Below are 27,994 nucleotides of genomic sequence, written 5' to 3' on the forward strand. Positions count from 1 at the left end.
TTTATCTGTAAACATTCAATAAGCCCTTCCCATTTTTTTATAAAATGTTTGTTATCTTGATTTCTTATTCTTCCGGTAAGTTTCACCATTTCTGCATATTCTGCATAAGTTTTTGGATCCATTCTTCCTTTACTGGGACTTCTGCTTCTTTCCATTTTGGGACGAGTAACATTCTTGTCGCTGTAGTAGCATACATGAATATGTTTCTATACACCTTAGGTAGTTCTGTCCCTGTAATTCCCAAAAGAAAAGCTTCTGGCTGTTTTACAAACGTTATTTTAAACATCGCTTTCGATTCATTATATATCATTTTCCAGTAAGCTTTAACCTTACTACAAGACCACTGTAGTCTTATGAGGCTTTGCCCTCGGGTGGGAAAAATATTGCGCCTGGGAAAGGGAAGTGGGAGTCAACAGACACTCAAGGAATAGTTCGGAGAAAAGGCTTTTATTTCTACCATCCATGAACTGGTAGAAGGAGTGTGGCATCTGAATATAGACTGCATTTTTAATCAAGGCATATATTGGTTTATATCTTGATCAGGTAAATGGGCTTAGACTTTCAAAAGTTTCATGCCAGGCAGACCAGCTGTTCAGAGAGCCTTGGCAATGTTTTCCTAGACAAGGGAGGGGCCCCTTTGATCGATAGCAGAAAACAATTCTCAAAGTCGTAAAAGCTGGAATTACAGGCTGAAGACCAAGGTTACACAGACCCTACATAATTAAGAGTTTGGTAAACAGTAAAATAAAACCATGTGCCTTAAACTTGAGCCTAAGGTCAAAAGGCCAAGAGCACATGGAAAACAAACCGGCTGGAGAAGGGGGGAAGTGTGAACAGGGGAAGAGGCTTTTTTTTTCCTATTTTATTTTGAGGCTGTAAACTGTTCCTTCCTTGTTACTTTGAGGAAGTTTAAATATGCTGGCTTAAATGTAATTATGCAAAGGATTTAACAAATGTTAAATTCTTATTTCATAGAATCATAGAGTCCTAGAGTTGGAATAGACTACAGGGGCCATTGAGCCCAGCCTCTTGTCAGACAAGAGACGCCATCCAGATATATTAGTTGCCAGACATTTGTTTAGAAACCTTCAAATGAAGGAGATCTTTCAATGTTGATGTGAAACTCAAGATCCTTGACATCTGTTCAAGATAAAAATTTAAAATTATTAACCATCTGTTTTGGAGGGCAAGGAAGGCAAGAGGTGAGCTGGTAATTAAGATTCCTTGTTGAGATACATGTAAGATATATTACTACTTATTTGTCATTTATAGATGTAACAATATATAGCTGTTTGTGTTCCATATAAGGACAGGAGGATGTGGGTGTATCTTTTAGAATTGGATATAGCAATCAGCCAATAAGAAATTCAAGCAGGCTGATTGAACAGAGGCAGCCAAAGGAGGAGCAAAGGGGGCTGGATTAAGGAAATATAAGGGCTGGCCATAATGGCAGGAGCCAGGCCAGAGCTTGGTAACCATATACCACTGTGCCTCTCATTTATTTGTCTGACAAATAAATTATTATTTAATTTCTCTGTTGCTGCGTTGAATATTTCATTCCAGCTAAGCGTTAACCACAAGCAGGGTGCTACAGGAGCAAGTGTGATAAGTCACAAAAAGCATGCACAAAGTTCACAGTCCTGTGCACAAGCATATATACCCCTTTCCAGTTCCCTCCTCCTTTCTCCTCCCTCAGGAGTCCTGCCCATGAGTTCCTCTGAGCATGAACAGAAAGCTGTCTTGGGACTATTGGACTCTTGGCGCCCTTCCCAGGAAAGGGGGAATGAGAAGCCAAGGGGGTGGGTCGAGGAGCCCTGGTAGTTCAGCATGTCCAAGATGTTGCAACCGAATGAGATAAGATTCAGTTTCTCAGGCCTGCTATGAACAGAGCCTATTCATTAGCCTTTAAAAGTAACATTTTGCCTTTTGCCACAGCATCTTGTGAGAAAAGCAGAGAAGAGCAGAGAAAAGCTGTTTTGGATTTTTTAGAAGACAAAAGGAGTTTTTGACAGTTTTGAGGCCTGGGGTGATTATTGAAGCCTGGGGTGATTTCACAGGATTTCACAGGATTTGGGTATTCTGTCCCTTCACCACCACATATGATAAAAAGAACCTTATTTCTCTTTACATTTTCAACGCTTATTTGATTTAGATTTATACATTTTTGCCAGTTTACTCGGTGTTAGATACCATCAATATATCATTTTCATATCCTGGGAACTATAGTTTAAGGGTGCTAGGAGTTGTTAAGGGTGGCTGCAAACTCCCCTGACAGAGCTACAATTCCCCAGGTGGTTTGAACAGATGGTCCCCGCCCCATTGCCTGACCTCCCCCCTCCCAAAAAAACCCTCTTCTCAAAGAAGCATCGAAAAAGGCTCCTTCCCCTGCTTCAGGTAACTTGCACCCTGCAATCAGCAGGCAAGGTCCTTGGAGCCAAGTCCTAGGGGCTGAAGTCACTTCAGCCCCCCAATAAAATATTTGAGGGGACTGCCCCACCAAAGTTGATGGGCATTGCCATTCGAATGGTGTGCACGCACCAGGGGTTACCCAGGTCCCCCCAATATTTTATTCAAGTTGGCACCCCTGGAGGACAGGTGAGCCAGTGGCCGTCGACCTATGGCGGGGCCTTTGCGGTGGCATTTCCCTGGTGAAGTTTATCTGCCTCCCTAGTTAATCAACTTTTAGGAAGAAATTAGAAACATTCCTGTTTTAGACACACATACTTACAGCTCCCATTTAGCCTTTTCATATCTCTTGAGTTGTTGCATAACATACCCTCCAACATTTCTCCGATGAAAATGGGGACATCCTATTCCATCATCATCATTTTATTATTTATACCCCGCCCATCTGACTGGGTTGCCACAGCCACTCTGGGCAGCTTCCAACATATATAAAAACAGAATAAAACTTTTTTGAAAACTTCCCTACACAGGGCAGCCTTCAGATGTCTTCTAAACGTTGTATAGTTACTTATCCCCTTGGCTTGGGGCTTGCATAACTCCATACGCTCAAACATTTCTCCGATGAAAATAGGGACGTCCTAAGGAAAAGTGCGATATTCCGGGATCAAATCAGAAACCAGGACAGCTTCTGTAAATCCAGGACCGTCGCTGGAAAATAGAGACACTTGAAGGGTCTCTTCTAAATATGCTGACATTTTTCAGTTGTACATTTGAAGGCTATACATTGAAAGTAAAAAAACAATGGAGGTTAAAATATAGTGTATTATTACTGCTGACAATGACTAATAAAGATACAGATAATTCGCTTCTGAGTGTGTGCTGGGCGACACACACATTTCACAGGCATTCAATGGGTAAAAAGACAGTTCCTGGCAACCTGGAAATCAATGGTTGAATGTTTTTAGAATGCTTTAAAAATGTTTTATCTCAATATGTTTGCCGTCTTGGGCTCCTTCAAAAGGAAGTGTGGGATATAGATTACATAAACTACTATTATTACTACTACAGTGGTACCTCAGGTTAAGTACTTAATTTGTTCTGAAGGTCCGTTCTTAACCTGAAACTGTTCTTAACCTGAAGCACCACTTAGCTAATGGGGCTTCCCGCTGCTGCCGTGCCGGCAAAGCACAATTTCTGTTCTCATCCTGAAGCAAAGTTCTTAACCCAAGGTACTATTTCTGGGTTAGCAGAGTCTGTAACCTGAAGCGTATGTAACCTGAAGCGTATGTAACCCGAGGTACCACTGTACTACTACTAATTATAATATCATCCATTGATTGCCTTATCCTCCACAAATTTGTGAAAATTTATTTGTGTACCACCTATTAGTGGTACACCCTCAGTGAGTGCAAAATTGGCCATGGTAAGGACATTTTCAGAAACATCCCTACTATGTACAAATATCATTTCCATTTATTAATTTACCTGACCCTCCAAGCTTTCATTTTCTTTTTTCTATAATTTTCTCATTTTTACATCCTTAAGATATCAATGACTTCCTTTCTTCTCTTTCCATGGTTCATTTTGCATATCATACTGTAAATCCCTGCATATTTTACAAAACTATACCATTCAGTATTCCATTATTACACCCATCAAAACTTATTACACTGTTGAATTTATCTTAATGCTGCCAGCATTTTCAGATGTACATAGTTATTTCCCATATATTCAATAAAAAAATTCCAATCTTCTCTATATGTATGTTCTTCTTGTTCTCTTATTCTGTGCATATTCTGTCAATTTAAGTTGCCATTCTTCTTTGGTTGGGACTTCGCTTGTTTTCCATATTTGGGCTAACGAAACACGGGCTGCAGCAGTGACATACATAAATAACCTTTTTTGACACCTGGGAATTTCAGTCTGAATTATCCCCAACAGAATGGACTCTGGGGTTTTTTTGGAAAGTACTTCTGAACATTTTTTTCAATTCATTATGTATCATTTCCCAATACTCTTTTACCCTTTTACAAGTCCACCACATACGAAAGAAGGTTCCATCAACCTCTTTGCATCCCTAGCACTTATCTGATTCAGTCTTATACATCTTAGCAAGCCTACTTGGAATTAAATACCATCTCAAGCATTCATTTTCTAATCAGATAGAAGCACATCAAACAAGATTACTGCTTGAGAAGCGGCAGGATACATATAGATTGTGGCTTCAAACACCAGCTATGGGAGATTATCAAAGTGGGTAAGGTGTACACGGTCCAAGTTTCGGATGGGTTGGCAGAGATTACCTATTCTTTCTCTTACCTAAACACTGAGAGGCAGAGGAGCGAAGTTTTCTCTTTTATACCTTCCAGCCTCCCCAAACTTGCCAGAATGCAGTAAAATGCCCCTCTTCATTTACTAGCAAAGTTGTTTGCTCAAGCTATCATGGGAGCCAGATTATTAAGAGAGCTGAGACAGGTCTGACTTGTTCATGTGCTTTATTACCACTAACTTAACTCCAAAAAAAGCTGTTCCTGGGTGGTGACATCATCTATTACTTATTAAATTTATAGACCACCTTTCATCCGAAGATCACATAGTTGTTCACAACTTCAAAAGCTGTAGCTGGGCAGAGGCTCAACCCCCTTTCTGCTAGATTCCCCTAGATTCTGAGAGATGGAAAATTCTTTACCTAAGCTGGGGTTGCACAGGAAAGCAGGTCTCCTGGCTGTGTGGGGTGCAGTTGGGTAGGGCATGCTGCAAGGGGCAGGACTGGATCAATACCATTTACGAAAGTATCACATTCTTAGTCCATCCTTCCTCCAAGCGTGTTCAGGGTTCCAAATATTGGATTCAGGGGAGAAACTGGGGAATCAGCTCTGATCAACAGAAACAGACAAAAACTGAACCTTGTTTCTATTCCAGCTTTCAATCATCTTCTCTCTCAGCAAAACATTGGATCTATTCCGTCAGCACTTTCTGAGCCCACCCTTCCCTCAAGAAGGTCTGGGCTGTTCCCAATGTCTCCAGATGTTGAAAGCAGGCAAATAATTATTTCACCTCTGATCCCTGGGCAGGGGATCTATCTGATCAGTGGATCAATAGAACAGGAAAATGGCACTGACTCATTCCCCCCCCCCAACTTTTATTTTATTTTATTTGTTTCACTCAATAAAACATAGAGGAAGACAAATCCATTGGAAACTCAAAAACAAGAGGCATCTTCCTTCAGTGGTGAAGTGGTGCAAGAAGCTCATTACAAAAGAAGCTTCATCAGCAGGAGAGCCAGTAGAAGGAATCTGAATGGGAGGGGAAGGGAGAGAGGAGAAGGAGAAGGAGAAGAAGAAGTGGTGGCTGCCACGGCTGGGGTACACTGAACATTTTTAACATGATTAACATCATGAAAAATCCCTCCGTCAAATGTTTTTAAGTGGGTGCAGATGCCTTCACGAGTGCAGCCCTTCCTGGAGCTGATTACGACATTCTCCTCTGTGCGTAAAAACAAAAAGATGAGTGGTCAGAAGATCCAGTAACTGATACACACCCGCCGAAAAATGCATCTAACCACGATATGTAGTGTTACATGCCACTCCAATCTCCACCAAGCGTCTGCGTGAGACTCTGGGGGTTCCAGGCACTTTCCCAGGGTCATGTTTCCGTTGGGAATCAAGGCACAGTGAGGACTAGTGTCTTTAAAAAAATATGGTTTATTTTACACATATTTACACCTTAAGCCTTCCATTGAGGGTGTGCATAACATGATGCCCCAGGAATGTCCCTCATTGCCCCTCTAGTAACTTCAATGATCTTGGGTTCAAAGCAGCAGCCCGCCATAGTTCTGGAGTTCTTGCCTTTGTTCCCCTCCTTCCTCCAAGAACACCTTGCCAAATGCAACACCTCTCCTTCTGTCTGCTCCCTCCCCCCCCCATACACACTGGGGAGACCTCTGTTTTTTCAAAAGGAAAGCATTTTTCCTGTGTGACATCACACCCATATTAAACTGGCAGCCTCCTTTGGTGGGCTATCAACCCCTTCAATCTTGCTTAACATCTTCCATCCCAAGCGATACCTTGAAAAACAAACTGCGCTTGTGTTTTGTTTTGTTTTTTACACTGCTAAGCTATATCTCACCCAGGGGAAAACTCCAAGCATTTAGTAATTTCTAGCACTCAGTAATTTCTAACATTCACTAACTTCTTAGAATTGCAGGTGCTTTTACACCCCCAAACTCTGGGGCTATGCCCTTGCGCGTACCTCCCCAGCCAACCTCAACAAGTAAGCAAAGCAAACTAAAAGCCTCAGCAAAAAGCCTGTCACGGGGAGCACGGGGATGCTGGTCCCCATCAGTCTTAGATTGGAAATGTTTCTCTCCTTATTGAGAAAACATTAAAGAGCTGATTGATTGTAAACAGTCCTAGGTGCCAGACTTGCAGGGCTGAACTGCTGCTGCACCAAATCCTTGAAGGACAAGTTAGCTACCCAGCAAAGGGACGCAGGTGGCGCTGTGGGTAAAACCTCAGTGCCTAGGACTTGCTGATCGTAAGGTCGGCGGTTCGAATCCCCGCGACGGGGTGAGCTCCCGTCGTTCGGTCCCAGCTCCTGCCAACCTAGCAGTTCAAAAGCACCCCTAAGTGGAAGTAGATAAATAGGGACCGCTTTATAGCGGGAAGGTAAACGGCGTTTCCGTGTGCGGCGCTGGTGCTGGCTCGCGTGACCCGGAAGTGTCTTTGGACAGCGCTGGCTCCCGGCCTCTTGAGCGAGATGAGCGTGCAACCCTAGAGTCGGTCACGACTGGCCCTGACGGGCAGGGGTACCTTTACCTTTAAAGACCCTTCACTGCAATTCTTATTGGCTAACGTCACTAACAAGTGGACTCATCCTTCCTGGCTAAAATCACTACTAGGATGGGAGGATAGCAGACCATGCTAACCTCCCAGGGAACCTCCCTGCCTTACTCATTGGGGCTCAGCATCTCTGCGACTGCTATGTACGTATCAAGAAAGCATGCATGTTAATTGCATTCATGCTGCTCGCATCAAATCCAGCTTGGCCCAAGCTACTATCCAATAGCGCTGCTAAAAGGCATTTCACACAGCAGGAGTAGCAAAAGCTTAAAAGGGCCGTAGCAATAGAATCAGAAATACCTGAAAGTGTGACATAACTAACACAGTAAGTTTCAGATCCAATACATTCTGTGACCGCTGCAGAACAGTTGCCTTTGTTGGACGAGCAGCCTGGGCAAATCTTCCCATTGGCTCTGGTATTCCGTTCTGGAACTGAAAAGCAAAAGGAGTGTGAGAGGTTCAAGGGAGCTTGTGTAAGTGCCGTTCTCCTTAGAAAAGACTCCCCCCCCCCCACTACGGATGAAGTAGAGTTTTGTTTGCACCACATTTTTAAGCAAAGCGGCCTAATTTGCACCCCCTGGACCCGTGGTTTGGTTCCCAACGTGGGGGCAATTTTATTTTTAAGGAGGGCAATTTGAGAATGAGTTAGACCAAGTTAATGGCCTTTTAGCTTCCTCCACGTGAATAGGAGTTCACTTTTTGAATAATAGGAATTATATGTCATGGAGGGCGGGGGGACATTGGGATTTTAGAGATGCTTAGGTGGGGCATGGCCAGAAAAGGTTGGGAACCACTGCCCAAGACCAATACAAAATTCAGCAAAGTTAGGAACCCCTGGAACCGCCTCGTTGCCTCCACAAGGCAGAGGGCTGAAGGATGTGCAATGGCTCTGGGAGCTTTCCAGGGCTCTCCTGTGACCTTCTCAGAACTCGATAAGCAAGGAAAACATGCTGGGTGTGCAGGTGGTGGTAGGAATAAATAAATGAAGAACAGGGAATAGTGGGTTCCCCTGCTCTTCATATATTTATTCCCCTCCCCCTGCCACCACTCCCAGCTTGCATAAGGTTGTGCTAGCATAAGTAATCAGATGCTAAGCTGCGGGCCCCTTATAATGTGATTTGTACTTCTCCAAATCCTGTTGTACAATTCTTGGCTCAAAACACATACCAAAAGGTATTTAAAAAATATAAATGGTATCTCAGGATAAAATACATTTAGAAATGTTGGTGTTTAGGTAAATTACGTATTTAATGCTAAAATGTGCACCAGAACCATATTCAAATATTTCTACAGGTTTTTTATTTTAAAATATCCACAGATTGATGCAGAAAGAAGACAGCCTAAGCGTATGAATAAATACATGCAGGGGTGCCATAGGAACAAAATTATGCGTCCATCTCTGAACTGAACTAAGGATGGGTAGATCAGCTTATTTCCGGTCCTTGACACTTTTGCATGTGTTTGTCACTTCTTGTTCCGTCCAGTTTCTGCAATAATTTCTATTTTTTAAAAAAAACAAAAACCTACAGAACAAATTGTATTCTTGAGGTATTTAAATACACATTTAAAGGCACATTTTCCTTCACACATTCTATTGTTACCTTAACTTTTTGAAAGTCTTAAATTATTGTTGTTAATTTGTTAAATTATTGTTGTTAATTTGTTAAATTATTGTTGTTATTTTTTCTTATTTATAATTTTATTGAGGTGTCTTTTTTGTAAATGGTGGGTTTTTTCATGATCAACCATTGTATAAATTTCAAGAAATAAAAACAGATACAAATGAAAGATCTCAGCAGTGCCTGGAGCTGGAGCGAGGACCAGCAGAACAACAACTGGAGAGTTTTAATTTCAGTCAAAGGTGGCAAGCCATGATTTATCCCATATGGAGAGGCTGCATCTCCTACCACACATCGCAAGAAAGACTTGAGAGAATTATTATTATTATTATTATTATTATTATTATTATTATTATTATTATTACCCCACCCATCCGGCTGGGTTTCCCCAGCCACTCTGAGTGGCTCCCAACAGATTAAAAACAGAATAAAACATCAAATATTAAAAACTTCCCTAAACAGGGCTGCCTTCAGATGTCTTCTAAAAGTCAAATAGCTGTTTATTTCCTTGACATCTGGTGGGAGGGGGTTCCACAGGACGGGCACCACTACCGAGAAGGCCCTCTGCCTGGTTCCCTGTAACTTCTCGCAGGGAGGGAACTGCCAGAAGGCCCTCGGTGCTGGACCTCAGTGTCCGGGCTGAACGATGGAGATGGAGACACTCCTTCAGGTATACTGGGCCGAGGCCGTTTAGGGCTTTAAAGGTCAGCACCAACACTTTGAATTGTGCTTAGAAACGTACTGGGAGCCAATGTAGCCCCCAAGGGCTCTTGCCTCCTAGGTCAAGCCCTACTGTAGCTTGTGCCCTCCAGAAGTTTTGGAACACAACTCCCATCATTTTTCACCATTGACCATGCTGGCTGGAGTTGAAAGGAGTTGCAATCCAAAGCTTCTCGAAGCCACAACCTTTGGAGAAGGCTGCCCTACAGGATGTGGGTACATCACGCTGCTCAGTACTGCCTGGCGAATCATCTACCTCTCAGTGGGTCACTGAAAATATTGTTCCAACCCTGGAAAATAATCTGTGTTTGTAACATAGATCCTTTCAAATTTTCAGAGATGTCGCTTCTTGCCCATGTCCTGTAGTGACTCAGCAGTCCTTTCTCATTAGTGTCTATTGTTTACCGGAAGGTTCCAGGCTGTCTGAGCCCTCCTTATATAACTGTGCAGGTGTGAGAGCCAGTCAGTCTTTCTTTCGTTTTCAAGCTATTCAAGTTCACTGCCTTCTCTCTGTAACTGTTTTTTTGAAGCTATGCACACAGCCAGGGATCTGGCTGAGGGCTTGTAACCACTATGCTTATTGAAATGCTTTGGTAAAGCGTATTTGCTCATGGAGTGAGCTGTTTGTGCTGCCGGCACACTGCTGAGTTACTCGGCTGAGCTCTTTACATGCCCTGGAGTCTGAGGGAGTACTAGGCATGCATACCAGGAAAGTCCTGGGGGTGTCAGGACCCTAATCCTGACAAATGCAGCCAATTAATGAGAGCTTAAAGTATATTCTATGGGTCAAGATTTCATTAATTAATTGTTAGCCCTTCATCTGTTAGAAACCGAGACCGCACGGAATGGCCACCTCATGCAGACAGACAGAAAAAGGAGACAACTTATACAAAAACAGAAACCTACGTATCGGAGCGGCTGGATTGCAGGCATTCCTTTCGCAACAGGTGGCAACCTGCCTTATGTGGCTCCCATTGCCATCAGTCATAGTGATCACACCAAAAAGGCAGATTTCAGAGTTTGCACATCCCTTTGCCATGTATACATCCTTAACTACACAAAAAAGAAGAAAAGAGAGGATACTTTTCGATGGTGAGAGGTGTTACCTGCTCAGTCGTAGTGTGCTATGTACTCGGGCATGTATGGAGGGAAGGGACCATGTCACAACTATTTATTTACAACAATACGATGACAGAATTATTTTAAAAAAAAAAAAAAACAAGAAAACTGGCCTCAAGCAAAAAGGATCAGTCTAAATCAGGCATCCTCAAACTCGGCCCTTCAGCTGTTTTGGGACTACAATTCCCATCATCCCTGACCACTGGTCCTGTTAGCTAGGGATGATGGGAGTTGTAGTCCCAAAACAGCTGGAGGGCTGAGTTTGGGGATGTCTAGTCTAAATTAAATGAAAGAAATAGGCCCCACAAAACAAAATTTTCTAACTGTCAAAGGCCAAGGTAAACAGGTGGGTCTTCTTCAGCATATGGGGAAAGCTGTAGAAAGAAAGTGTCAAGTGCACCTCTATGGGGAGGGAGTTCCACATTTTAGGGCAGAGCTTTCCAAACTGTGTGTCCTGACACGTTGGAGCTGCAGTGTGTAGGTGTGTCACATGAACGGTCCCTGCTCTCCTCCCGGGGCTGGAAAGGGGTTAGTTTAACCTCTGGTTCGCGAGCAAAACTAAATTACTGTGTCTCAAAATGATGCATGTCTAAAAAGTGTGTCACCAACATGAAAAGTTTGGAAAGCTCTGTTTTAGGGGCTGCCACAGAGAAAGCCAGACTCCCTTTCCCTGCACTTCTATGGATAGTGGAACTGCTGAGGGAGGCACCTCTGCTAATTTCAACACATGTAAGGAACTGCAGACATAGAGGCAGACTTTCAGATATCATGGGTCTAAGTTGTTTAAACACCAATATTTCGAACACCTTGACTTGGGCCTAGAAGCAAGATGATAACCAGTGCAGTTGTTTTTAAAACAAGGATGGTAGGAGCTCTAAATAGAACCCTGTCCAGTAACGTAGTCATTGCATTTTGTATCCGTTGAAGTTTCTGCATCATCTTTAAGGGCTGCCTCACATAGACAACATTGCAGCCAGAGCCGTCTTTCCCATAGGGCTTAGTGGTGCGTTGCGCCAGGGCACAGGGCTCTCAGGGGCGCCCCAGCAAGTGGGGAAGCTGCATGGCTTTGCCGGTGCCCCCCCTTTACCTGCACGCCTGCCAGCTGCGCCCCACCAACTATATGGCTGGTGGGCGGGCGGGCAGCTTGCATCCCAAGCTTCTGCGGGAGAAGAGCGATCCCCGCAGAGGCTTAGGGTGGAAGCTGCGCCCCGCCAACTTTATGGCTGGCGGGCTCGCAGCTTCCCTCCCAAGCCTCTGCGGGGATTGTTCTCCTGCAGTGGCATGGGGGAGAGTTGCGGGGCCCCCATAGCTGACAGTGCGCAGCTTCGCCCCCACTATCCATGGTAATTTGGAGGTGCTGGGCGGATATTTGCTCTCCGGCGCCGCATTTGCAAAGACAGCCCTGATTGCAGCAGTCCAATATTAAGACACACTGAAGGCTTAATCTAGGCCTTAAGTATAATCGACCCCCCTCACCCCAAGTATAGCTTTGATTCCCAAGAACCTACAGTGGTGCCTCGCAAGACGAAAAGAATTCGTTCCGCAAGTCTTTTCGTCTTGCGATGTTTTTCGTCTTGCGAAGCACGGTCCGTCGCAACCGCGCCTCTTCAAGTGGCTTTTTTTAAAAAAGCGCAAGACGTTTTCATCTTGCGAAGCAAGCCCATAGGGAAATTCGTCTAGCGAAGCAACACAAAACCGAAAAACCCTTTCGTCTAGCGAGTTTTCCGTCTTGCGAGGCATTCATCTTGCAGGGCACCACTGTACCAGCTCTCTCTGTGGGGCTATTGGTAGTAGCAGAAACCAAGTTCTGCACAGAGGGCCTCAGATGTGTTCTCTGGTTAAAATATATAACACCCCTGGCTGCCAAAAAGAACAGGTCTCTGCTGGAAGCCTGGGATGAATTCAGAGTGGACGGTACTGGGCAAAATGGAGAACTGATCTCACTCAATATTAGGTGGCACTACTCATTCACATATTTTGCACAAAAATGTGGCCTATTCGATATATGGCCTGGTTGACTTATGATCCCTCTCATCCACCTTTACTGTTTTCAAGCAGAGAGCTGGAACAGGCGTCAAATTCTTCAGGACACATCTCCCTCTCGCTTGTGCAGTTGTTGACTCCCTTGCAAATCTCACACTCTAAAGAGGCACCTGAAGGAGGGAACAGAAGGGCTTTCATGTAGTGTATGGCATGCACAGAGTTCAAAGTTATCAACTCCGGAAGAGGGTGTCAAGTCCAAATGAATTGCTAATGCAGTGCTCTAACATAAAACTAGATGACCCTTGGGTCCCTTCCAGCTCTGCGATTCTATGATTTGCGATATACAGTATTGCCAGGTCAAAAATTATGAATACAGTGGTAGCTCGGGTTACAGATGCTTCAGGTTACAGACTCCGCTAACCCAGAAATAGTACCTTGGGTTAAGAACTTTGCTTCAGGGTGAGAACAGAAATCACACAGTGGCAGCAGGAGGCCCCATTAGCTAAAGTGGTACCTCAGGTTAAGAACGGACCTCCAGAACGAATTAAGTTCTTCACCCGAGGTACCACTGTACATATAAATTAACTACACATATAAATTAATATACACAAATTTTATGCAAAGAGTATTTTCTGGTTGTCATTGTTCTTTGATCATGCATTTTCTCATTTTATGAACAACGTGAAAGCAGTTCCCCCTACTTGGATCTGAACGGCTGCATTGGTCCAAATGTAATAATTTTCCTTTTCTGCAAAGCTAAAAGTAACATACAGTTCAAGGCAACAGTGGTTGGTCATGGTGACAGGGGCTGTGTTGTTCTTCCTCCTTCTCAATGCCATTGTCCCCAATGTTGCTGCCAGTTCTTGGGTGGCAGGGAGTCAGCATGCTGCCGGCACGGCAGCAAAGCTAATCTGATATTCCCAATATTGCACTTGTGCCATGGCAACCTCCCCACTGCTTTGCCTCTCTCCCTCTAAGTAACCAGCAGCAAATTGTGGCACTGGAAAGCCAGGAGTGCAATGCAGCCCCATCCTGCCCTGCTGGCCCCTACTGGTTCCAGGGCATGTGCAGAGTTCCAGATGTCCTGAGTTACTCAGTGTCACCCATCCCATAGTGAGCTTACCTGTAGTTAGAAGTACAGAGAAGAGGAAAAGCCCCAAGAGAAACTTCATGTTGATGGGAAGCACACGGTGTGAAGCCTAGGAGAAAGGAAGCAAATTTTGTGGCTTGAAGGATCTGCAGAATACTCAAAGCAGTGGCGTAAACAAACAAACAAACACCAAAAGAGTAAAGGTAAATAAACCCACAGGAAATTCGCTGTAATAAGCTGCAAAGAGGAGTTTCAGTTAAAAGTGGTCTAATCTATGGAAGAAAAGCCATATTGACAATCTGCACAGCAGCGGAACCCAAGATAACTGTTGTATAGTCACGGTTTGGTCAACACCGCCTTCCCCTTTCTAGGGTTAGAAAATAAATTGCAACAAAAACACAAAGCTACCCTGAACTGAGGAGAGCGACCATAACATGGATTATGAATAGGTGGCCATACTAAAATTTGCAGTTAGGCAGCTAACTGTTGGGTGTGCGGCAGCCACCTTCCTGGTCGAAGCAGTGATGGCCCTTCCCTTGACCGACTACCGCCGTAGGGCCTTCTGAGGAAGAACCGCCGTTTATTTTATTTTATTTATGTATTTATTTATTTATTACGTGCCCTGCCGGGAGTTGCAAGAGGGAGCAGTGATGCCTCCTTCAAAACTGGCTTTCCGTTCCCTTCTCTAAAACATGTACCCTGCACAAAACCCCTATGCAACCTCCAGCCAGTCAGCGAAAGGATTCGGCCACCGGCGTGTGCCACGCACGGAGCCTGGCTTTTCTGAGGGCTTTCCCAGACCCGTTTCAGATGAAGGAGATGTAATCCTGCCCTGCTCCTGAATACGTCTACCTTTCCCAGCTCACACGTCTCGGACCCTCCTTGCTGGGGCCGTTGCCCTGGCTGCCAGCTTTCCCCTCCTTTTACTCCCATGTAAACGCGCCTGGGGCCTAAGAAGCCTTTAAGCAGGGCCTCCTTGCTATGTGGGCTGGAGAGGGGCAGGGGCTACATCAAGCAGGCAGAGCGGAAGGAGCAGGAGGAGGCCTGACTTCCAGGCCTCTTCCGCTTATACCAGGGTTAGGCAACCTAAGGCCCATGGCCCACAAGCGGCCCATGGGGTTGTTTAACCGGCCCATGAGCCGCCCCTGAACCAAGCCACCCGCTTGGCGAGTCCCTACACGCTGCACTAAACTGGGCAGCACAGTGTGGGGACTCGCTTCCGCTGCGCCGGAAATCGCGTCTGCGCAGACGCAGACACCAGAAATCGCATCTGTGCAGATGCAGACGCCGGAAATCGCAGGCGTGTGTGCACGATCCGGCCACAGCTGTCAACGTTTCCTGTTTTTTAAGGGAAATTCCCTTATTCCGAATAGGATTCCTCGCAAGAAAAGGGGAAAGTTGACAGCTATGGATCCGGCCCATGGAGGGATCTCCGCTGGAGTGCACCGACCCAGGCGTGCTAAACCTTGCCGACCCCTGGCTTATACCCAAAAATGGGGCAGCAACCTAGTGACCTCCAGACTCACCTTAGGGCTGGTACTTATGGGCCTGCAAACCCACCCCCACCCCTCTTTTCCTCACAAACAAGGAAGGAGTCGAGCGGCCAACTTTTCCCCTCTCGCTTTTGCATTCAGCAGGGTTTTCACAAGTTGCCGTAACCAACTTCCAATTCTCTGTATTAGCTTCTGGGGCGGATGGTTACGCATCAACCCCAAATTAAATAGAGGGAACCCATCTGCAGGAAATTTGCCCATTGCGCCACGTCCATTTGCAGTTTTGGGAAGAGTTGCTATCGATGAAATGGAAATGACGCCTTGCTACAGCAGGGAAGGCTCTGGGGGAGTTCAGTTCCTTCTCAATTCCCGCTGAGAAGGTGCTGCTAATGGTCGGCCAAATTCCAAGCTCTTTTTTCTTTCTTTTTTTCTTTTTCGTGGGTTATTATTTTTAAACGAGAGTTGGCCGGGGGTGAGGGATGAGGAGACAGCTCTCAAATAATAGAGGACGCTTTGAAACAAAATAGAGAAATGTCCTCTGTAATGTAAGACATAGTAGGGCTTTTAACACAGACCTCCAGCAAGGTTACTCCTAGTCTAATATAGATGAAGGAAGGGAGGGGGCTGGTGGATGAAGCTTTCTTAAGAAAACAGTACATGCTTCATTTCCTCAACAACACATCCCCACTTAAAAAATCAGGAGTCAGATTTTGTTGGATATGTCTGTGCCCAGGCTTGCATCAGGGGATCACTCAGCTATACAGCTGCAAACTAAAAGGTTTTAAGTGTGTTGTAAAGCGAAACATACAAATGTGACACTAGATGGCATCAGTGAGCAATGGCAAATTCAATGTGTTTTTCAAAATGTTTTTTAAAAAAGCATTTTCACAGTGTTTCTTTACATGTGCGTAGGATTCCACCAGGGTGTCTTATCACACTTTCATTCATTGGAAGCATATTGGATTTCTGTGTTTTTGCGGCAACCACAATGGGATTCCCGCCCCCACCAGAAAAAATGCCCTAGAATAGGGATGGATGAATCTGCTGGTTTCAGATTTTTTCTGTTTCTCATTTTTCCATTTTTAAGTCCTCTATGATTCCACACCAGTTTGCTTTTGCTTTTTTTAAAGCACTTCCAGGTGACATTCAGGACTCCACAGCCAAGCCCCCGTCTCAGGCAATGACTACAGAGAGGGTGGCAGAGGGGCTGATGGTGGATCACCATAGCATTCTCTTCTTGTTGTTTTGTTTTTTAAATGTTTTATATTCAGAGATGTACTGGCCAGTCACATGGCTACAGCTGCTCATTTTCTTATTGTCACTTTTAAAATATATTATCATTTTATAAAGGAAAATTGTGCTTATTTCCAAGTAATTGTGAATTTACCATGAGGGCAGCAGAAGCAAGCCTCCTTTTATTCATGTAGCCATGATGGCACTGTGATTTAAGTGAGACTCCTGTCTATGTGGATTTTTATACTTCTCAATGGTAGACACACACACACACACACACACACACTCCAAATGGGTGTAGAATTTCCCCCTTCACAGTTTTTGGAAGCATCCCTGCCAAGCGCTATATAAATCACACTTATCAAAGGACCACATTCTTGGGCCATCTTTCCCGCAAGCAGTTCAGGGCTCCCTTGAAATGCCACCAAATGTTGGATTGAGTCAAATAATTATTTCAATTTGAGCAGCAGATGAGTAGATTCATGCAAAGAGCGACTCTTAATTTCTTTTCCACCTTCAGTTAGCAAAAATGCATAGAACAAGTACAAATACCTGCTGGAAATGTAAAGAAAAAGAAGGTACCTTTTATCTCATGTGGTGGTCGTGTAAGGTAATAAAAGCTTCAATCGAAGACATGACCATATCGATGCAGTGAGTCTGAGGTCCAGCACAACACACCATCTCTGACTTCTCTGCAGAACAGTCGTTCTTTCAGACATATTTTGAAAACTATACTGTTCAGACAGGCCTTTGCAATATGCATTTTCTCTTCTTCACCGATTAGTATTTATTGGTGTTTTATGGATATTTCTATGGATGCTTTTTGAAGATTTTATTCTTATATGATGTATACCACCCAAATATATGTTCTTTATGAAAGTGTAGATTATGGGAAATATTGGTGAAAGAACGGCATAAACTTTCATTGATCTATCCTCACTAAGCAGGATTTCTGTTTCAATTAGCAAGTCGTCCACAATTTGACCCATGCATTAGTGCACTGACTTGTTTGTTTGGTGATTTAAACATTAATAATGCACGGTGTTGCCTTTTTTAAAAGCATCACTACAACTGGAGATGTAAGGAACAGAACCTGGGATATTCTTCATTCAGTGCTTGCAAAGATACTTGATGGAACCTGCATTTTAAACATGGATGGTATATTTGAGCTCAGCTTCAGTTGTTAACAGGCTGAGTATTATGATCCACAAACAATAGATTGGCACAGCAATGTATTTAAGACTAAATGTTCCATTGCTGTTAATTCATGGCTGCTTGCTTCCTCCCTCCCAGATCTCTGGCCATGATGTCTGAGGCTGATAGGAGTTGTAATCTAACAACATCTGGAGGGTCCTTAGTTTCAGATTTTGCTGGAAAGATGAAGAAGCGATTCTCGAAACAAGGAAAATTTCATTCAGTATGCAAGTTTATTACTACATGCTCGTAATACATAGCACACAGATATACTCTAGCTCACTAAACCTCATCTAGTCCTATACAGAAAACAAACTACTGTTTTCCCATCAAGTACTGAAGTTTCTGTTGCAAAGGCAATTTACAGAAGGAATTGGTGGCATAACCAGAGCAAATAGACAGAGTGTTGGCCTCCCACTGGACTGCGGTTCTTCTTCTTAATCCAGTCCAAAATCTGGGCTTTGTTTTGGTGTGATCAAACATCGGAGAGTCCCCAGCCCTGTTCTGAAGAAGTGAACAGCTTTCCAACCTGGGTGTTGGCCCCCATTCAGCACATTCTCTTCCAAGATGAGTGCCTGACAATATGGACCCACTCAGAGCTCTGTATGACGCAACACTCTATCGCACATCTATGCAAATAGTAATGTAAGACAGGTTAGGGCCCCTACAAACTGGCGTTTTATTGTGGGTGAGTTCTGCAACTTATTATAGACACAGTAATAGTATATTGGTGCATTAGTGGTGCATTTGTTCTGCTTTATGAGTTGTTACATCATGTTTTCCCAATACTACCGCATCATCCAGAAGGGCTGGAGCACAAGAAAAGTGGGACAAAAACAAAGCAAACACCCCGAACATTTGTGGTTTGGAAAGTTATGGGATTTCAACATGAAGTTACAGGAAGGGCACTGATCAGAAATGAAGTAGTATAGCAGCCCCAAAACATATTGAAACTAGTATAGTACAGTACAGTACAGTACAGTACAGTACAGTATAGTATAGTATAGTATAGTATAGTATAGTCAGGGACGCGGACTTATAAAAAATATTGGGGGGGGGCCGGGAAAGCTCATGAATAATAAATAAGCTCATGAATATGCAAATAAAGTGGCGCCGCCTCCTCGTGAGCGAATTGGGGAGAGCGTGCTGCGCCTATTAATCAGCTCCGGAGCGGAAATTGGGTGGAGCTTATGCTCGGGAGGGAGGGCAGGAGGCATGCAGCCCGACCCTGTGCATTTTGGGCTGGGGGAGGGGCGGCGATGGCGCTCTGCTGGAGGGGCGCCGGAGATTATTGGGGGGGGCGGAGCCCCCCAAACGAATTTTTGAGGGGGCTCGGGCCCCCTCAAGCCCCATGGAGTCGGCGCCTATGAGTATAGTATAGTATAGTATAGTATAGCCCAAGAATATCATGAGCACAAATCAACTGATAAAAAAGGACATTCAAGGGCCCCTTTATTCTTAGAGGCTAATGCAAAATCTCCTTGATATGTCCTTCACCTTAAAGTTCCTCTGTTCTTTATATGTATAGATCACCTAAGTTCAGGACCCTGATTTTTCAAGTGCTCATGGCACTCACAGCCAAGTACTCCCCATGAACTCTGCAGCTTCTATTGTTTTCTTTATCTTGTTTCATGTATGAATGACTTCCATGAAATACCCAAAACAATTTAACAATATAAACAGGAAAATCATATAAAGAATTTTACTTGCAAAATCATTTCCTCCCCCCGCCCCCCAAAAAACCCTGAGACATTGATTTTGTGGATTCCATGTTACTAGCAGATCTCCAAACACTAGCAGATAGGTGTCTGGTCTTTATTTGGGACTTTCAGTGCTCAGAGGCTTTTTCACGAACATTCTCCGCATCTTCCTCGACATCTTGCAGAAAGCATTGCAGCATGTAGTAGATGGTTCTGAAAGAAATAGTTCCACTGACTAAACTGCCCAACACAAGTATGAACTCAACAATCTGTTCTAGCACTGTTGGTGCTTTACACTGCTCTGACTTGGCCAAGAGATCAAGTACAAATTCTTCGCTGATCTCATTAGCCAGTGGAGACTTCTTAATCACTGATTTCAGCTCACTTAGAGGTTTACCAACCCGGTTTGCAAGACTGCACAGGGACTCTTCATCCAACCCAAAAGCCGTGCAGAGCTTTTTGAGTGTTGTCACCAAGAAGGAAATATGCCAAGGTAATTTGAGAGCTAACCGAGTCACATAGCCAAAATAGGAAGACACAAGGGCCTGCTTCCATATAAGTTCCCTCATCTCAGATTTCTTCTTCTCCAGGATATCTCTTGAGAAAGTTGGCATTGAGAGAAGGAGGGCGTGTCTTTTGAGATGATTCAGTTCCTTCTGCAAGGTTTCTTGCAGAATAGGGAAATCATACATGCTCAAATCCCAATTTGATATCAGAAAAACCTTTGGAGAAGCCTCTCCCAGTTTTCTCAGTTTATCACAACAATCTTGCCTTAAGTCCTCAAGTGTCTCCATTTCATTGAAGTTGGGTTTCCTTTTTTCAGCAGCCATGCTAAGATTAATTTTAGGGTGCACATAGTAAAACTTCTTTTTCATTTTCTGAATCTCACGAGCCAGCTGGGTGTCACTCTCTGTAAAACGTTCTGAAGCAATGATAAAGAAATCGTATTTGCTAAAATCTACCTTCTTCAGATACTCATCTGCTTTGAATTCATCTGTTCCAATTCCTGGTAGATACCATAGTGTCACCTTGGGAAAATTCGGGTGCTGATATTTTGTCGGAAACATGGTTGTCTGTTTCAGCCCCGTCTTAGCTGAGCCCTCTTCATAATCTGACATACCCCGCAAGGCATTGACAAGAGAAGACTTGCCAGTACCTGTATGCCCTGTGATGGCAATGTCAAGTGTGGCATTGCTTAGCAAATCTAACTCTTGCCGAATCTGGGCTACCGCATCTGGGAGATTTCTTTGTCTTAAAACAGCCTTCATATTTTCCAAGTCAGCAATAAAAGCTGAGATGTCACACCACTTGGCTCTTCTAGATGAATCACTTGATCTAGGAAAGAAAAAAGCATTTTCAATATTAAAAAATACTACGTATTTTTCTTTGACAACCTAGATATTTGCTGGGAACATGCCCTTTCTGAAACCCTGAAGAGCTGCTGCCAGTCCGTGTAGCCAATACAAGGTCTAGCTCAATAAATGGTCTGACTCAACATAAGACAGCTAAGTTCCTTACTAAGGTTCTGTACAGGGTGCCATTACTCCAAAGATAATAATAATAATAATAATAATAATAATAATAATAATAATAATAATAATAATAATAATAATAGTAATTTATTATTATTTATATGTATTGTTTGAGTCAGGAAGGACCCTGACAAAGAGAAGGGATTCACCTTCTGCAACTGAAACCTCCAGACACAGTTTGCTTTGTGCTCTGCCCCCTGCCGGCATAAATGGCAGGAGCCTTGCCAGAGGCTTGGAAAGAATTGAGGAGCATCAGATGATGACATAAATGGCCTAAGCTGAACCAAACGTACCTATCGAGTATCTGGCTTAGTACTAAGGCATGCCTCTTGAGATCAATAAATTCATCTTGCAGGGTCCTTTGCAGGAGGGGGAAATCATACATGCTCAAATCCCAATTTGAGATCAGAAAAACCCTTGGAGACGACTCCCCAGCCTTTGCCAGATTTTCACAGTAGTAGTTCCTTATTTCCTTAAGGGTTTTGTCCTCCGTGAAGTGTGGGTTTCTTTTCTCGTCAGCTATACTGACATCCACTTTGGTGCGCACATAGAGAAACCTCTTCTTTCTTTTCCAAATTTCACGAGCCAGCATGGCATCGTGCTCGGTGAAGCTTATTTCACTAACAATGATGAAGAAATCGTACTTGTTGAAATCCATCTCTTTTACGTATTTCTCTGCTTCAAACTCATGTGTTCCGATTGCTGGCAGATCCCAGAGAGTTACATCGGGGTAGCTGGGGCACAGGTACCCTTTGAGTTCCTTAGTACCTTGTATCATATCAACCACGGCGGCATCCTCCTCATTGTCTGCCATATTGCACAGGGCATTGACCAGGGATGATTTGCCGACACCTGCCCCCCCTGTGATGGCAACGTCCAGGCTGCTTTTGCCTGGTGGGTGTTCTCTTTGAGCTGATGTGTCTGACCGGGAGCTGTTAGCACCCACAGCTGCTCCTCCAGGACATTCATCAGGTCTAAGTAAGAACAGAAATATAGCAATGGTTAACTCCTTCTTACATAAAGCTCCTGCTTAAAATAGCTGCTTTGTAGGCCCACTCCAAATGGCTCACATTAAAGTCCTAAATAAACAAATATATGAAAGACTGACTCCTTTCCTAAAGACCGCCCCACAAATACCTTCAGTTCAAAGGTGCCACAGCAGTGGCCACACATGAGTAGGGAAGTGAAGACATTGATCCAACAAGGAAACACCCACTGCCACCCCATTATAAGGGAAAGGGGTGGGCACAGCTTTGTGCTACAAGCAGCAAATGTTGCTGAATTACAGTTCCCATCAGCCCCAGCAGGCATGGCCAATGGGCAAGGAAGATGGGAGTTGTAATTCAGTGATATCTGGAGGGCCAAACGTTCTTTACACCTAACATACAATATCAGATTCAGGGAAATTGAAATGGATAGCCCACTTCATAGAGGCCTGACTCATGCAATGCAAGGCTTATCAGTTCAGTTATCAGGTAACCCCATTGCGTCCTTTCCACCTCACTGTTAAGGTCTTTGTGCAAGAGAGCAAGACTCTGGGGAAACCAGGGGAGGGGTATAAATAACATAATTATTATTATTATTATTATTATTATTATTATTATTATTATTATTATTACTGCTTGATGCCAGGAGCTGGAGTGAGGTACAGTCAACTAAAGGAGGAAAGTGAGGGGAGATATAGTCTCTACATCCTTATATATGGGTACAGCCACAACAACACAGAAAAAAGAACATGTTTGCTCTCATATTGCATTGAATAAAGTTTGGCTTCAGCTGAAACCAACATACTTATTGTGTATCTTCCTTCCTGGGTCCTGGGGTGGTAGTAAGGCACGTCTCTGCAGATCAATACATTCATCTTGCAGAGTCCTCTGCAGGAGGGGGAAATCGTACATGCTCAAATCCCACCTTGAGATGAGAAAAACCCTTGGAGGTGACTCCCCGGCCTTTGTCAGACATTCACAGCAATCTTTCCTTATTTGCTCAAGGGTTTTCTCCTCATTGAAGCTTGGTTTCCTGCTTTCAGCAAATATAATAACATCCACTTTGGTGCACACATAGAAAAAACCCTTGTTTGTTTTCTGAATTTCCCGGGCCAGCACGATGGCATCATCAGTCAATCTTCTTTCACCAACAAGGATGAAGAAATCGTACTTTTTAAAATCCATATCCTTTATGTATCTCTCTGCCGGAAACAGAGGTGGTTGAATCCCTGGTAGATCCCAAAGGGTTACATCTGGATATTGGGGGTACAAGTACCCCGTTGGTTCCCTAGTACCTTTTATCACATCGACCGCAGCTGCACCAAGCTCATCATCTGTCATATTTCGCAGGGCATTGACCAGGGATGATTTGCCAGCACCTGAGTCCCCTACGATGGCGATATCAAGGGTACGTTTGACAGATGGCTGCTTCATTTGAGCTAATGTGCCTTGTTTGCTGCTCTTACAAGCCATGGCTGCTCTTCTCTGAGATTTATCACACCTAAATAAGAACAGAAATATTGCAGCAGTTAATGCCTTCTGTATCTAAGTCCTCTTTTAAAACAGCTGCATCGGTTGCCAGTTCATTTCCAGGCCCAGTTCAAACTACAGTGGTACCTCAGGTTACATACACTTCAGGTTACATATGCTTCAGGTTACAGACTCCGCTAACCCAGAAATAGTGCATCAGGTTAAGAACTTTGCTTCAGGATGAGAACAGAAATCGTGCTCCGGCGGTGCGGTGGCAGCAGGAGGCCCCATTAGCTAAAGTGGTGCTTCAGGTTGAGAACAGTTTCAGGTAAAGTACGGACCTCTGGAACAAATTAAGTACTTAACCCGAGGTACCACTGTACTCACATTAGTGTTTAACTCCATTGACATTCCAAGGAAACCATGTTCTGGGTAAGCACTGGAACCCCAGAAATCTCTTACCAAACAGAAATTGGGGTGCAGGCAACATTATAGTTATTACAACATCTTAAGTAAATAGCTTCAACAAATGCTCTTGAAATTCCTGTTCAGCTTCATCTGCCTCTCAGTTTTCCTGCCTAAACCCCCTGAAATGGCTGCAATGCTTTGATGAGAAGCCTTCAAACTGCATAAATTGGTCTTCCTGTCCTGGTGAGGGTTTCTCCTGGAGAGAGAAACTCTGATATACAGGGGTACCTTGGTTCCCGAACTGCTTAGTTGTCGAACAAATCAGCTCCCGAATGCTGCAAACCTGGAAGTAAGTGTTATGGCTTCCGAAAGTTTTTCAGAAGCCAAATGTCTGACACGGCTTCTGCTAGAGTGCAGGAAGCTCCTGCAGCCAATCGGAAGCCGTGCCTTGATTTCAAACGGTTTTGGGAGTCGAACTGACTTCCAGAATGGATTAAGTTTGAGAACCAAGGTTCCACTGCAGTGCTTTCTTCTGGGAGTACGCATACACCTAAAGATTTTCTGAATCTTTGTACTTTTGTCCATTTACTGTATTTATTTTTCCCCATTTGAACTATAAAATGGTGATTTTCTTGAGTCAAAATGAGAGTACCCCTAAACCTTCCACTGTATATTTGATTGTGCTCCTTTCAAACATACGTTCACTGCTGAATACACTGCTGAATAGTAGGAACAGTTGAAATATGGGAAAGTGAGCAAAGAAAGTAACAGAATTACCGTAATTAGGGGGGAGCTCCTTTGAGAGCTTAAAGGCAGCATAGAAATACTTTTACAATCAGCAAATTAAAATTGCTTACCATTGGCAGCCAGTAGCTCTTTGGAAAAACAGCGACTCCCTTACAGTGACAAGTTGGACAGCTGTTTGAGACGATTGCTTTCTCTTTCATCTAGAAAAACTTATCTGGTACATGGCACACTTTGAATTTTTTTTTTTACAGTGAAAGTGAAAGCAGGCTTCGCTTCCCTCTGCCTTCCAAACTATGAATAACAGCCAACAAGGAAGTGGGGCAGAGTGGTTTCACAGTGAACTGAGTTCTGTTCTGAGAATATGAGCATGGCCTGGGTGGGCCATTGGCCTAATCCAGCAAAACTCTTCTGTTCTGACATTTACATGGGTCTGAAGAACAACAACAACAACGTGACAAACCAACTTGAAATGTAGTTTGGTTCTGACTGGGACCTTCCAGAAGCCAAGATCCAAGTCTGGGGAAGGGGCTATGTGTGGAACTTCATGGGGATGAGGAGGGAGATGCATTAAGCCAATATATTATGGTCCACAAACAGTAGACTGGCGCAGCAATGTATTTCAGACCAAATGTTCCGTTGCTGATAAATTCCTGGCTGCTTGCCAGCACACAGCTCTGCTCAAATGGCTGATTTCTGAGAAAGCAAAACCTAGACTGGTTGGCTCTGTTTCCTCTTATTGTAAACCATTTGGAGAACAAAAACAAACAGAAATCTCTCCAGCCAGACTAGCAGAAGCTAAGCAAGCACCGAAAGCCTTCCCCAGCAGTCAAGAGAACGTGCAGAGGGTCAGAGGGGTGGTTGCCCCGGGTGCAAAATTTTGAGGAGGCACAACCAGGCTGCCCCACACAGGTGATGTCTCACTTCATCCACCGTCACCGCAAGGCGCCTCCGCCTCCACCAGGCCTCCATTGCAGCAGCTGGCGTGCTTCAGGAAGGAAGTACATCAGTGGCCTTGGCACAGGTGGCAGGCTTTGGCAGAGGACTTGCGGCAGCGGAGACAGAGTGTGAGTTAGGCAGGGAGACAGGGGGTGGCAGGCAAGTGAGTGAGCGATGGTGTGGGGGGGGGCAGACATGTGGTGGCAGAGACAGGTGGGAGCAAGCATGGAAGGGCTGACCCCAGCATAGCCCGGCCCAGCACTCCTCTCTGCGGGTGCCGCCAACCCACGGTACACCACTGCTCCCAACTACACATTTTGTTTCCTAGTGCACTCCCAAAAACAAACTAACAGCCTTTGGGCACCAAAATATGTGTGACAGAGTTGAGTACAGGGGGAAAGGAAGCCCTGCAAGTCCCAGAGGATGTTTGCAAATGTTTTTAGTAAACAGGGAAGAGGAACAGAGAAAGATGAAGGACGGGACAGCGACTATGTGGACAGCTTCCGAAGAGCTTCTCTCTCCACTGTGTCAACCCAAAGGAAAGGAAAAGAGGCAGGCGCCAAGAGGAGGAGAAGGAGGAGGGCAGCTTTCTAGCAGCTAAAGAAGGATAGTATGTCAAATTAAGACGCAGCATCGTTTGAGAGGGAGACCCGGGTTGGTTTCAGAGCAGTTACTTAAAGGTCTTATAGTAACACTAGCTCAATAGTGATGACATGTTATTTATTCCCTTTGTAGCAGGAAAGAAGGGCAGCCTTCTCCAACGTTAATAATAGTAATAATAAGCAACTCTAGCCGCCCCGCCCCGCCCCGCCCCACCCGCCTAGCAAGGAGCTCAGAGTCGATCAAGCTCAAAAAGAAACGGAAATCATCATAATCGCAAGGGAAAAGTTTAGCTCCTCACCTGCTGCCAGCCCGATTTTTTTACAGCAAACCTCAGTCCACTCCTCGGAGATTTCGCTTCCAGGTTTCTAAACACTTTTCTCCTTCCAACTCTCTTCCTTTCTCTCTTATATTCCCTCTACCTCCTGCTCGTCGCACTACTAAAAGCAAAAACGAAAGCGAAGTTGCGAGCGAAGATACCGTAAGATTGCAGGAGAGTTTGAAATTTTCCCTTCCCCTCCCATGGTGATAATCACCTATTTCCCGATGGCAGCAAATAGCAAAAGCAGCATTCCCCGCTAGGGGGAGCACTGAGCAGCTGCTTGATAGACGGTCGAGATTCTGCCTTTCCTGGGAAGTCCCGAAGGACCACTTGTGAAAATTGAAGCATCAGAGGTGGTTAATCCTTCACCTCTGTTGTTGCTGCCTCTCTATCAGTCTCAGCAACACCCGAGTCGTCTGCAAGCCCACACAATCCAGATATTATTCCTTGACGGCTTCTTTGTTGTCTGCTTTTGTATTGTTACATTGATAGGCTGCGAGAAGTGGAAGGGCTCTAAAGCTGTGGGGGTTTGGGGCGTCTTAGAGGAAATTGTTTAATTTTTTGAAAAATCCTGATATTCTGCAAGGTGCTGAGAGGCTTTAGAGCCTGCAGGACAAGCTGGCTTTGCAGACCAAAACAAATAAATACCTTGTTAGGCAGATGCAATTGCCACAACATATGGAGCGCAACAGGCTGAATGGTAATGTTTGTAACAAATGTTTTACTGGTTACTTCCTAACATACGAATCAAGTCCAGGATGTACACCATATACAGTGGTACCTCAGGTTACATACGCTTCAGGTTACATACGCTTCAGGTTACAGACTCCGCTAACCCAGAAATATTACCTCGGGTTAAGTACTTTGCTTCAGGATGAGAACAGAAATCGTGTGGCGGCGGCACAGCAGCAGCGGGAGGCCCCATTAGCTAAAGTGGTGCTTCAGGTTAAGAACAGTTTCAGGTTAAGTACGGACCTCCGGAACAAATTAAGTACTTAACCTGAGGTACCACTGTACAATCCTGAAGCAAGGCATATAACCTGTTAACGGAGAAATCTGGGGGCTCCCTTGGACAAAAAAGACAAGGACACCAGCCAGGAATACCAGAGCAAAACAGCAGCCAGTAGGCTTGGTCTTTATTGAAGACTGTCGCGACAGGACTCCCACCTGCCACAAGGTGGAACAAGATGGAAGCCCCAAACTAAAGAGCCCCCAAGCTTTTATTAGCTGCTAATCCCCATGTTATCCCCCCCCCCACTACATCACTCATACACCACGGTTACATCATGAAAGGGGAGGTCTGGTGGCAGTAATCTGAGCATCCTGGACCTTGCCCCATGGTTCTCCTTGCCCTCCACCAAACACCCATCAAGTGTAACAAAAGAGATCTTTACATTTCCCCATTTCCCAGCCAAGTTAATCATACCCTTTTGTCTTCATCTGGGTTTGTTATTTCTGGAATGGCTACCTGTCTGGCACTCAGGTGTCAGGATGCCAGGGATTATCAGTCAGGCAGAGGGGCTGCTAACTAGCTGAGCTCACATGTCTATATGAATTTCTGAAGTCCCCCCCCCCCAGCCAGTACATAGATACCT

General features: G+C 44.5%; 3 protein-coding genes and 1 long non-coding RNA gene across 14 annotated transcripts in view; 1 reads left to right on the top strand and 3 right to left on the bottom strand.

Annotated features, from left to right (window-relative positions):
- LOC308590144 (phospholipase A2 inhibitor CNF-like) overlaps positions 1-2,820 on the bottom strand; it is a 13,006-nt gene extending 10,186 nt beyond the window's left edge. Inside the window, exon 1 of the mRNA XM_081199895.1 lies at positions 2,729-2,820. The gene's annotated coding sequence lies outside the window, so the exon portion shown is untranslated. The remainder of the gene's footprint in view (positions 1-2,728) is intronic.
- Positions 2,821-4,884: 2,064 nt separating this feature from the next.
- On the bottom strand, positions 4,885-14,950 carry LOC308590131 (phospholipase A2 inhibitor and Ly6/PLAUR domain-containing protein-like). 8 transcript variants are annotated; one of them, XM_081199850.1, is made up of 7 exons: positions 14,759-14,948; positions 13,996-14,050; positions 13,812-13,887; positions 12,745-12,858; positions 10,493-10,639; positions 7,548-7,679; positions 4,885-5,892 (listed from the first exon to the last, which is right to left on the bottom strand). In XM_081199850.1, the coding sequence occupies exons 3-7, from the start codon at positions 13,858-13,860 to the stop codon at positions 5,660-5,662; spliced, it is 675 nt and encodes a 224-aa protein (XP_081055976.1). In that variant the 5' UTR covers positions 13,861-13,887; positions 13,996-14,050; positions 14,759-14,948; the 3' UTR covers positions 4,885-5,659. The 8 variants fall into 8 exon arrangements, with proteins under 8 accessions (XP_081055976.1, XP_081055972.1, XP_081055977.1 ...); XM_081199846.1 differs by lacking the exon at positions 13,996-14,050 and having other exon boundaries at positions 14,631-14,950; XM_081199851.1 differs by lacking the exon at positions 13,996-14,050.
- Positions 14,951-19,073: 4,123 nt separating this feature from the next.
- Positions 19,074-27,994, bottom strand: part of LOC308590095 (interferon-inducible GTPase 5-like) — a 36,983-nt gene continuing 28,062 nt past the window's right edge. For 2 of the 4 annotated variants that reach the window (XM_081199761.1, XM_081199759.1), the window contains exons 2-4: positions 22,722-23,417; positions 21,224-21,904; positions 19,074-20,733 (exon numbers count right to left, since the gene is read on the bottom strand). In XM_081199761.1, coding sequence (XP_081055887.1) covers positions 19,527-20,733; positions 21,224-21,904; positions 22,722-23,389 — 2,556 coding nt within the window. In that variant the 5' untranslated portion in view covers positions 23,390-23,417 and the 3' untranslated portion in view covers positions 19,074-19,526. Of the gene's footprint in view, positions 20,734-21,223; positions 21,905-22,721; positions 23,418-24,651; positions 25,330-27,994 lie in introns of those variants that run through there. The other 2 variants (XM_081199762.1, XM_081199760.1) reach the window with 2 other exon arrangements.
- LOC308590181 overlaps positions 22,523-27,994 on the top strand; it is a 43,403-nt gene continuing 37,931 nt past the window's right edge. The window contains exon 1 of the long non-coding RNA XR_014009711.1: positions 22,523-22,598. This is a non-coding gene — a long non-coding RNA (uncharacterized lncRNA). The remainder of the gene's footprint in view (positions 22,599-27,994) is intronic.

This window comes from Podarcis bocagei, assembly GCF_964188305.1.
Source record: "Podarcis bocagei genome assembly, chromosome: 7".
Classification (NCBI taxonomy): Eukaryota; Metazoa; Chordata; class Lepidosauria; order Squamata; family Lacertidae; genus Podarcis; species Podarcis bocagei.

Excerpts from the sequence above, each read along its gene's own strand:
- LOC308590131 (XM_081199846.1), bottom strand. The coding sequence starts at position 14,711 with ATGGGAGTAAAAGGAGGGGAAAGCTGGCAGCCAGGGCAACGGCCCCAG. Across the intron at positions 7,680-10,492 it reads CAATCCAGCCGCTCCGATAC|TTCCAGAACGGAATACCAGA; the intron begins GTAGGTTTCTGT and ends TTTGCTTTTCAG. Across the intron at positions 5,893-7,547 it reads TAGTTATGTCACACTTTCAG|AGGAGAATGTCGTAATCAGC; the intron begins GTATTTCTGATT and ends TTTTACGCACAG.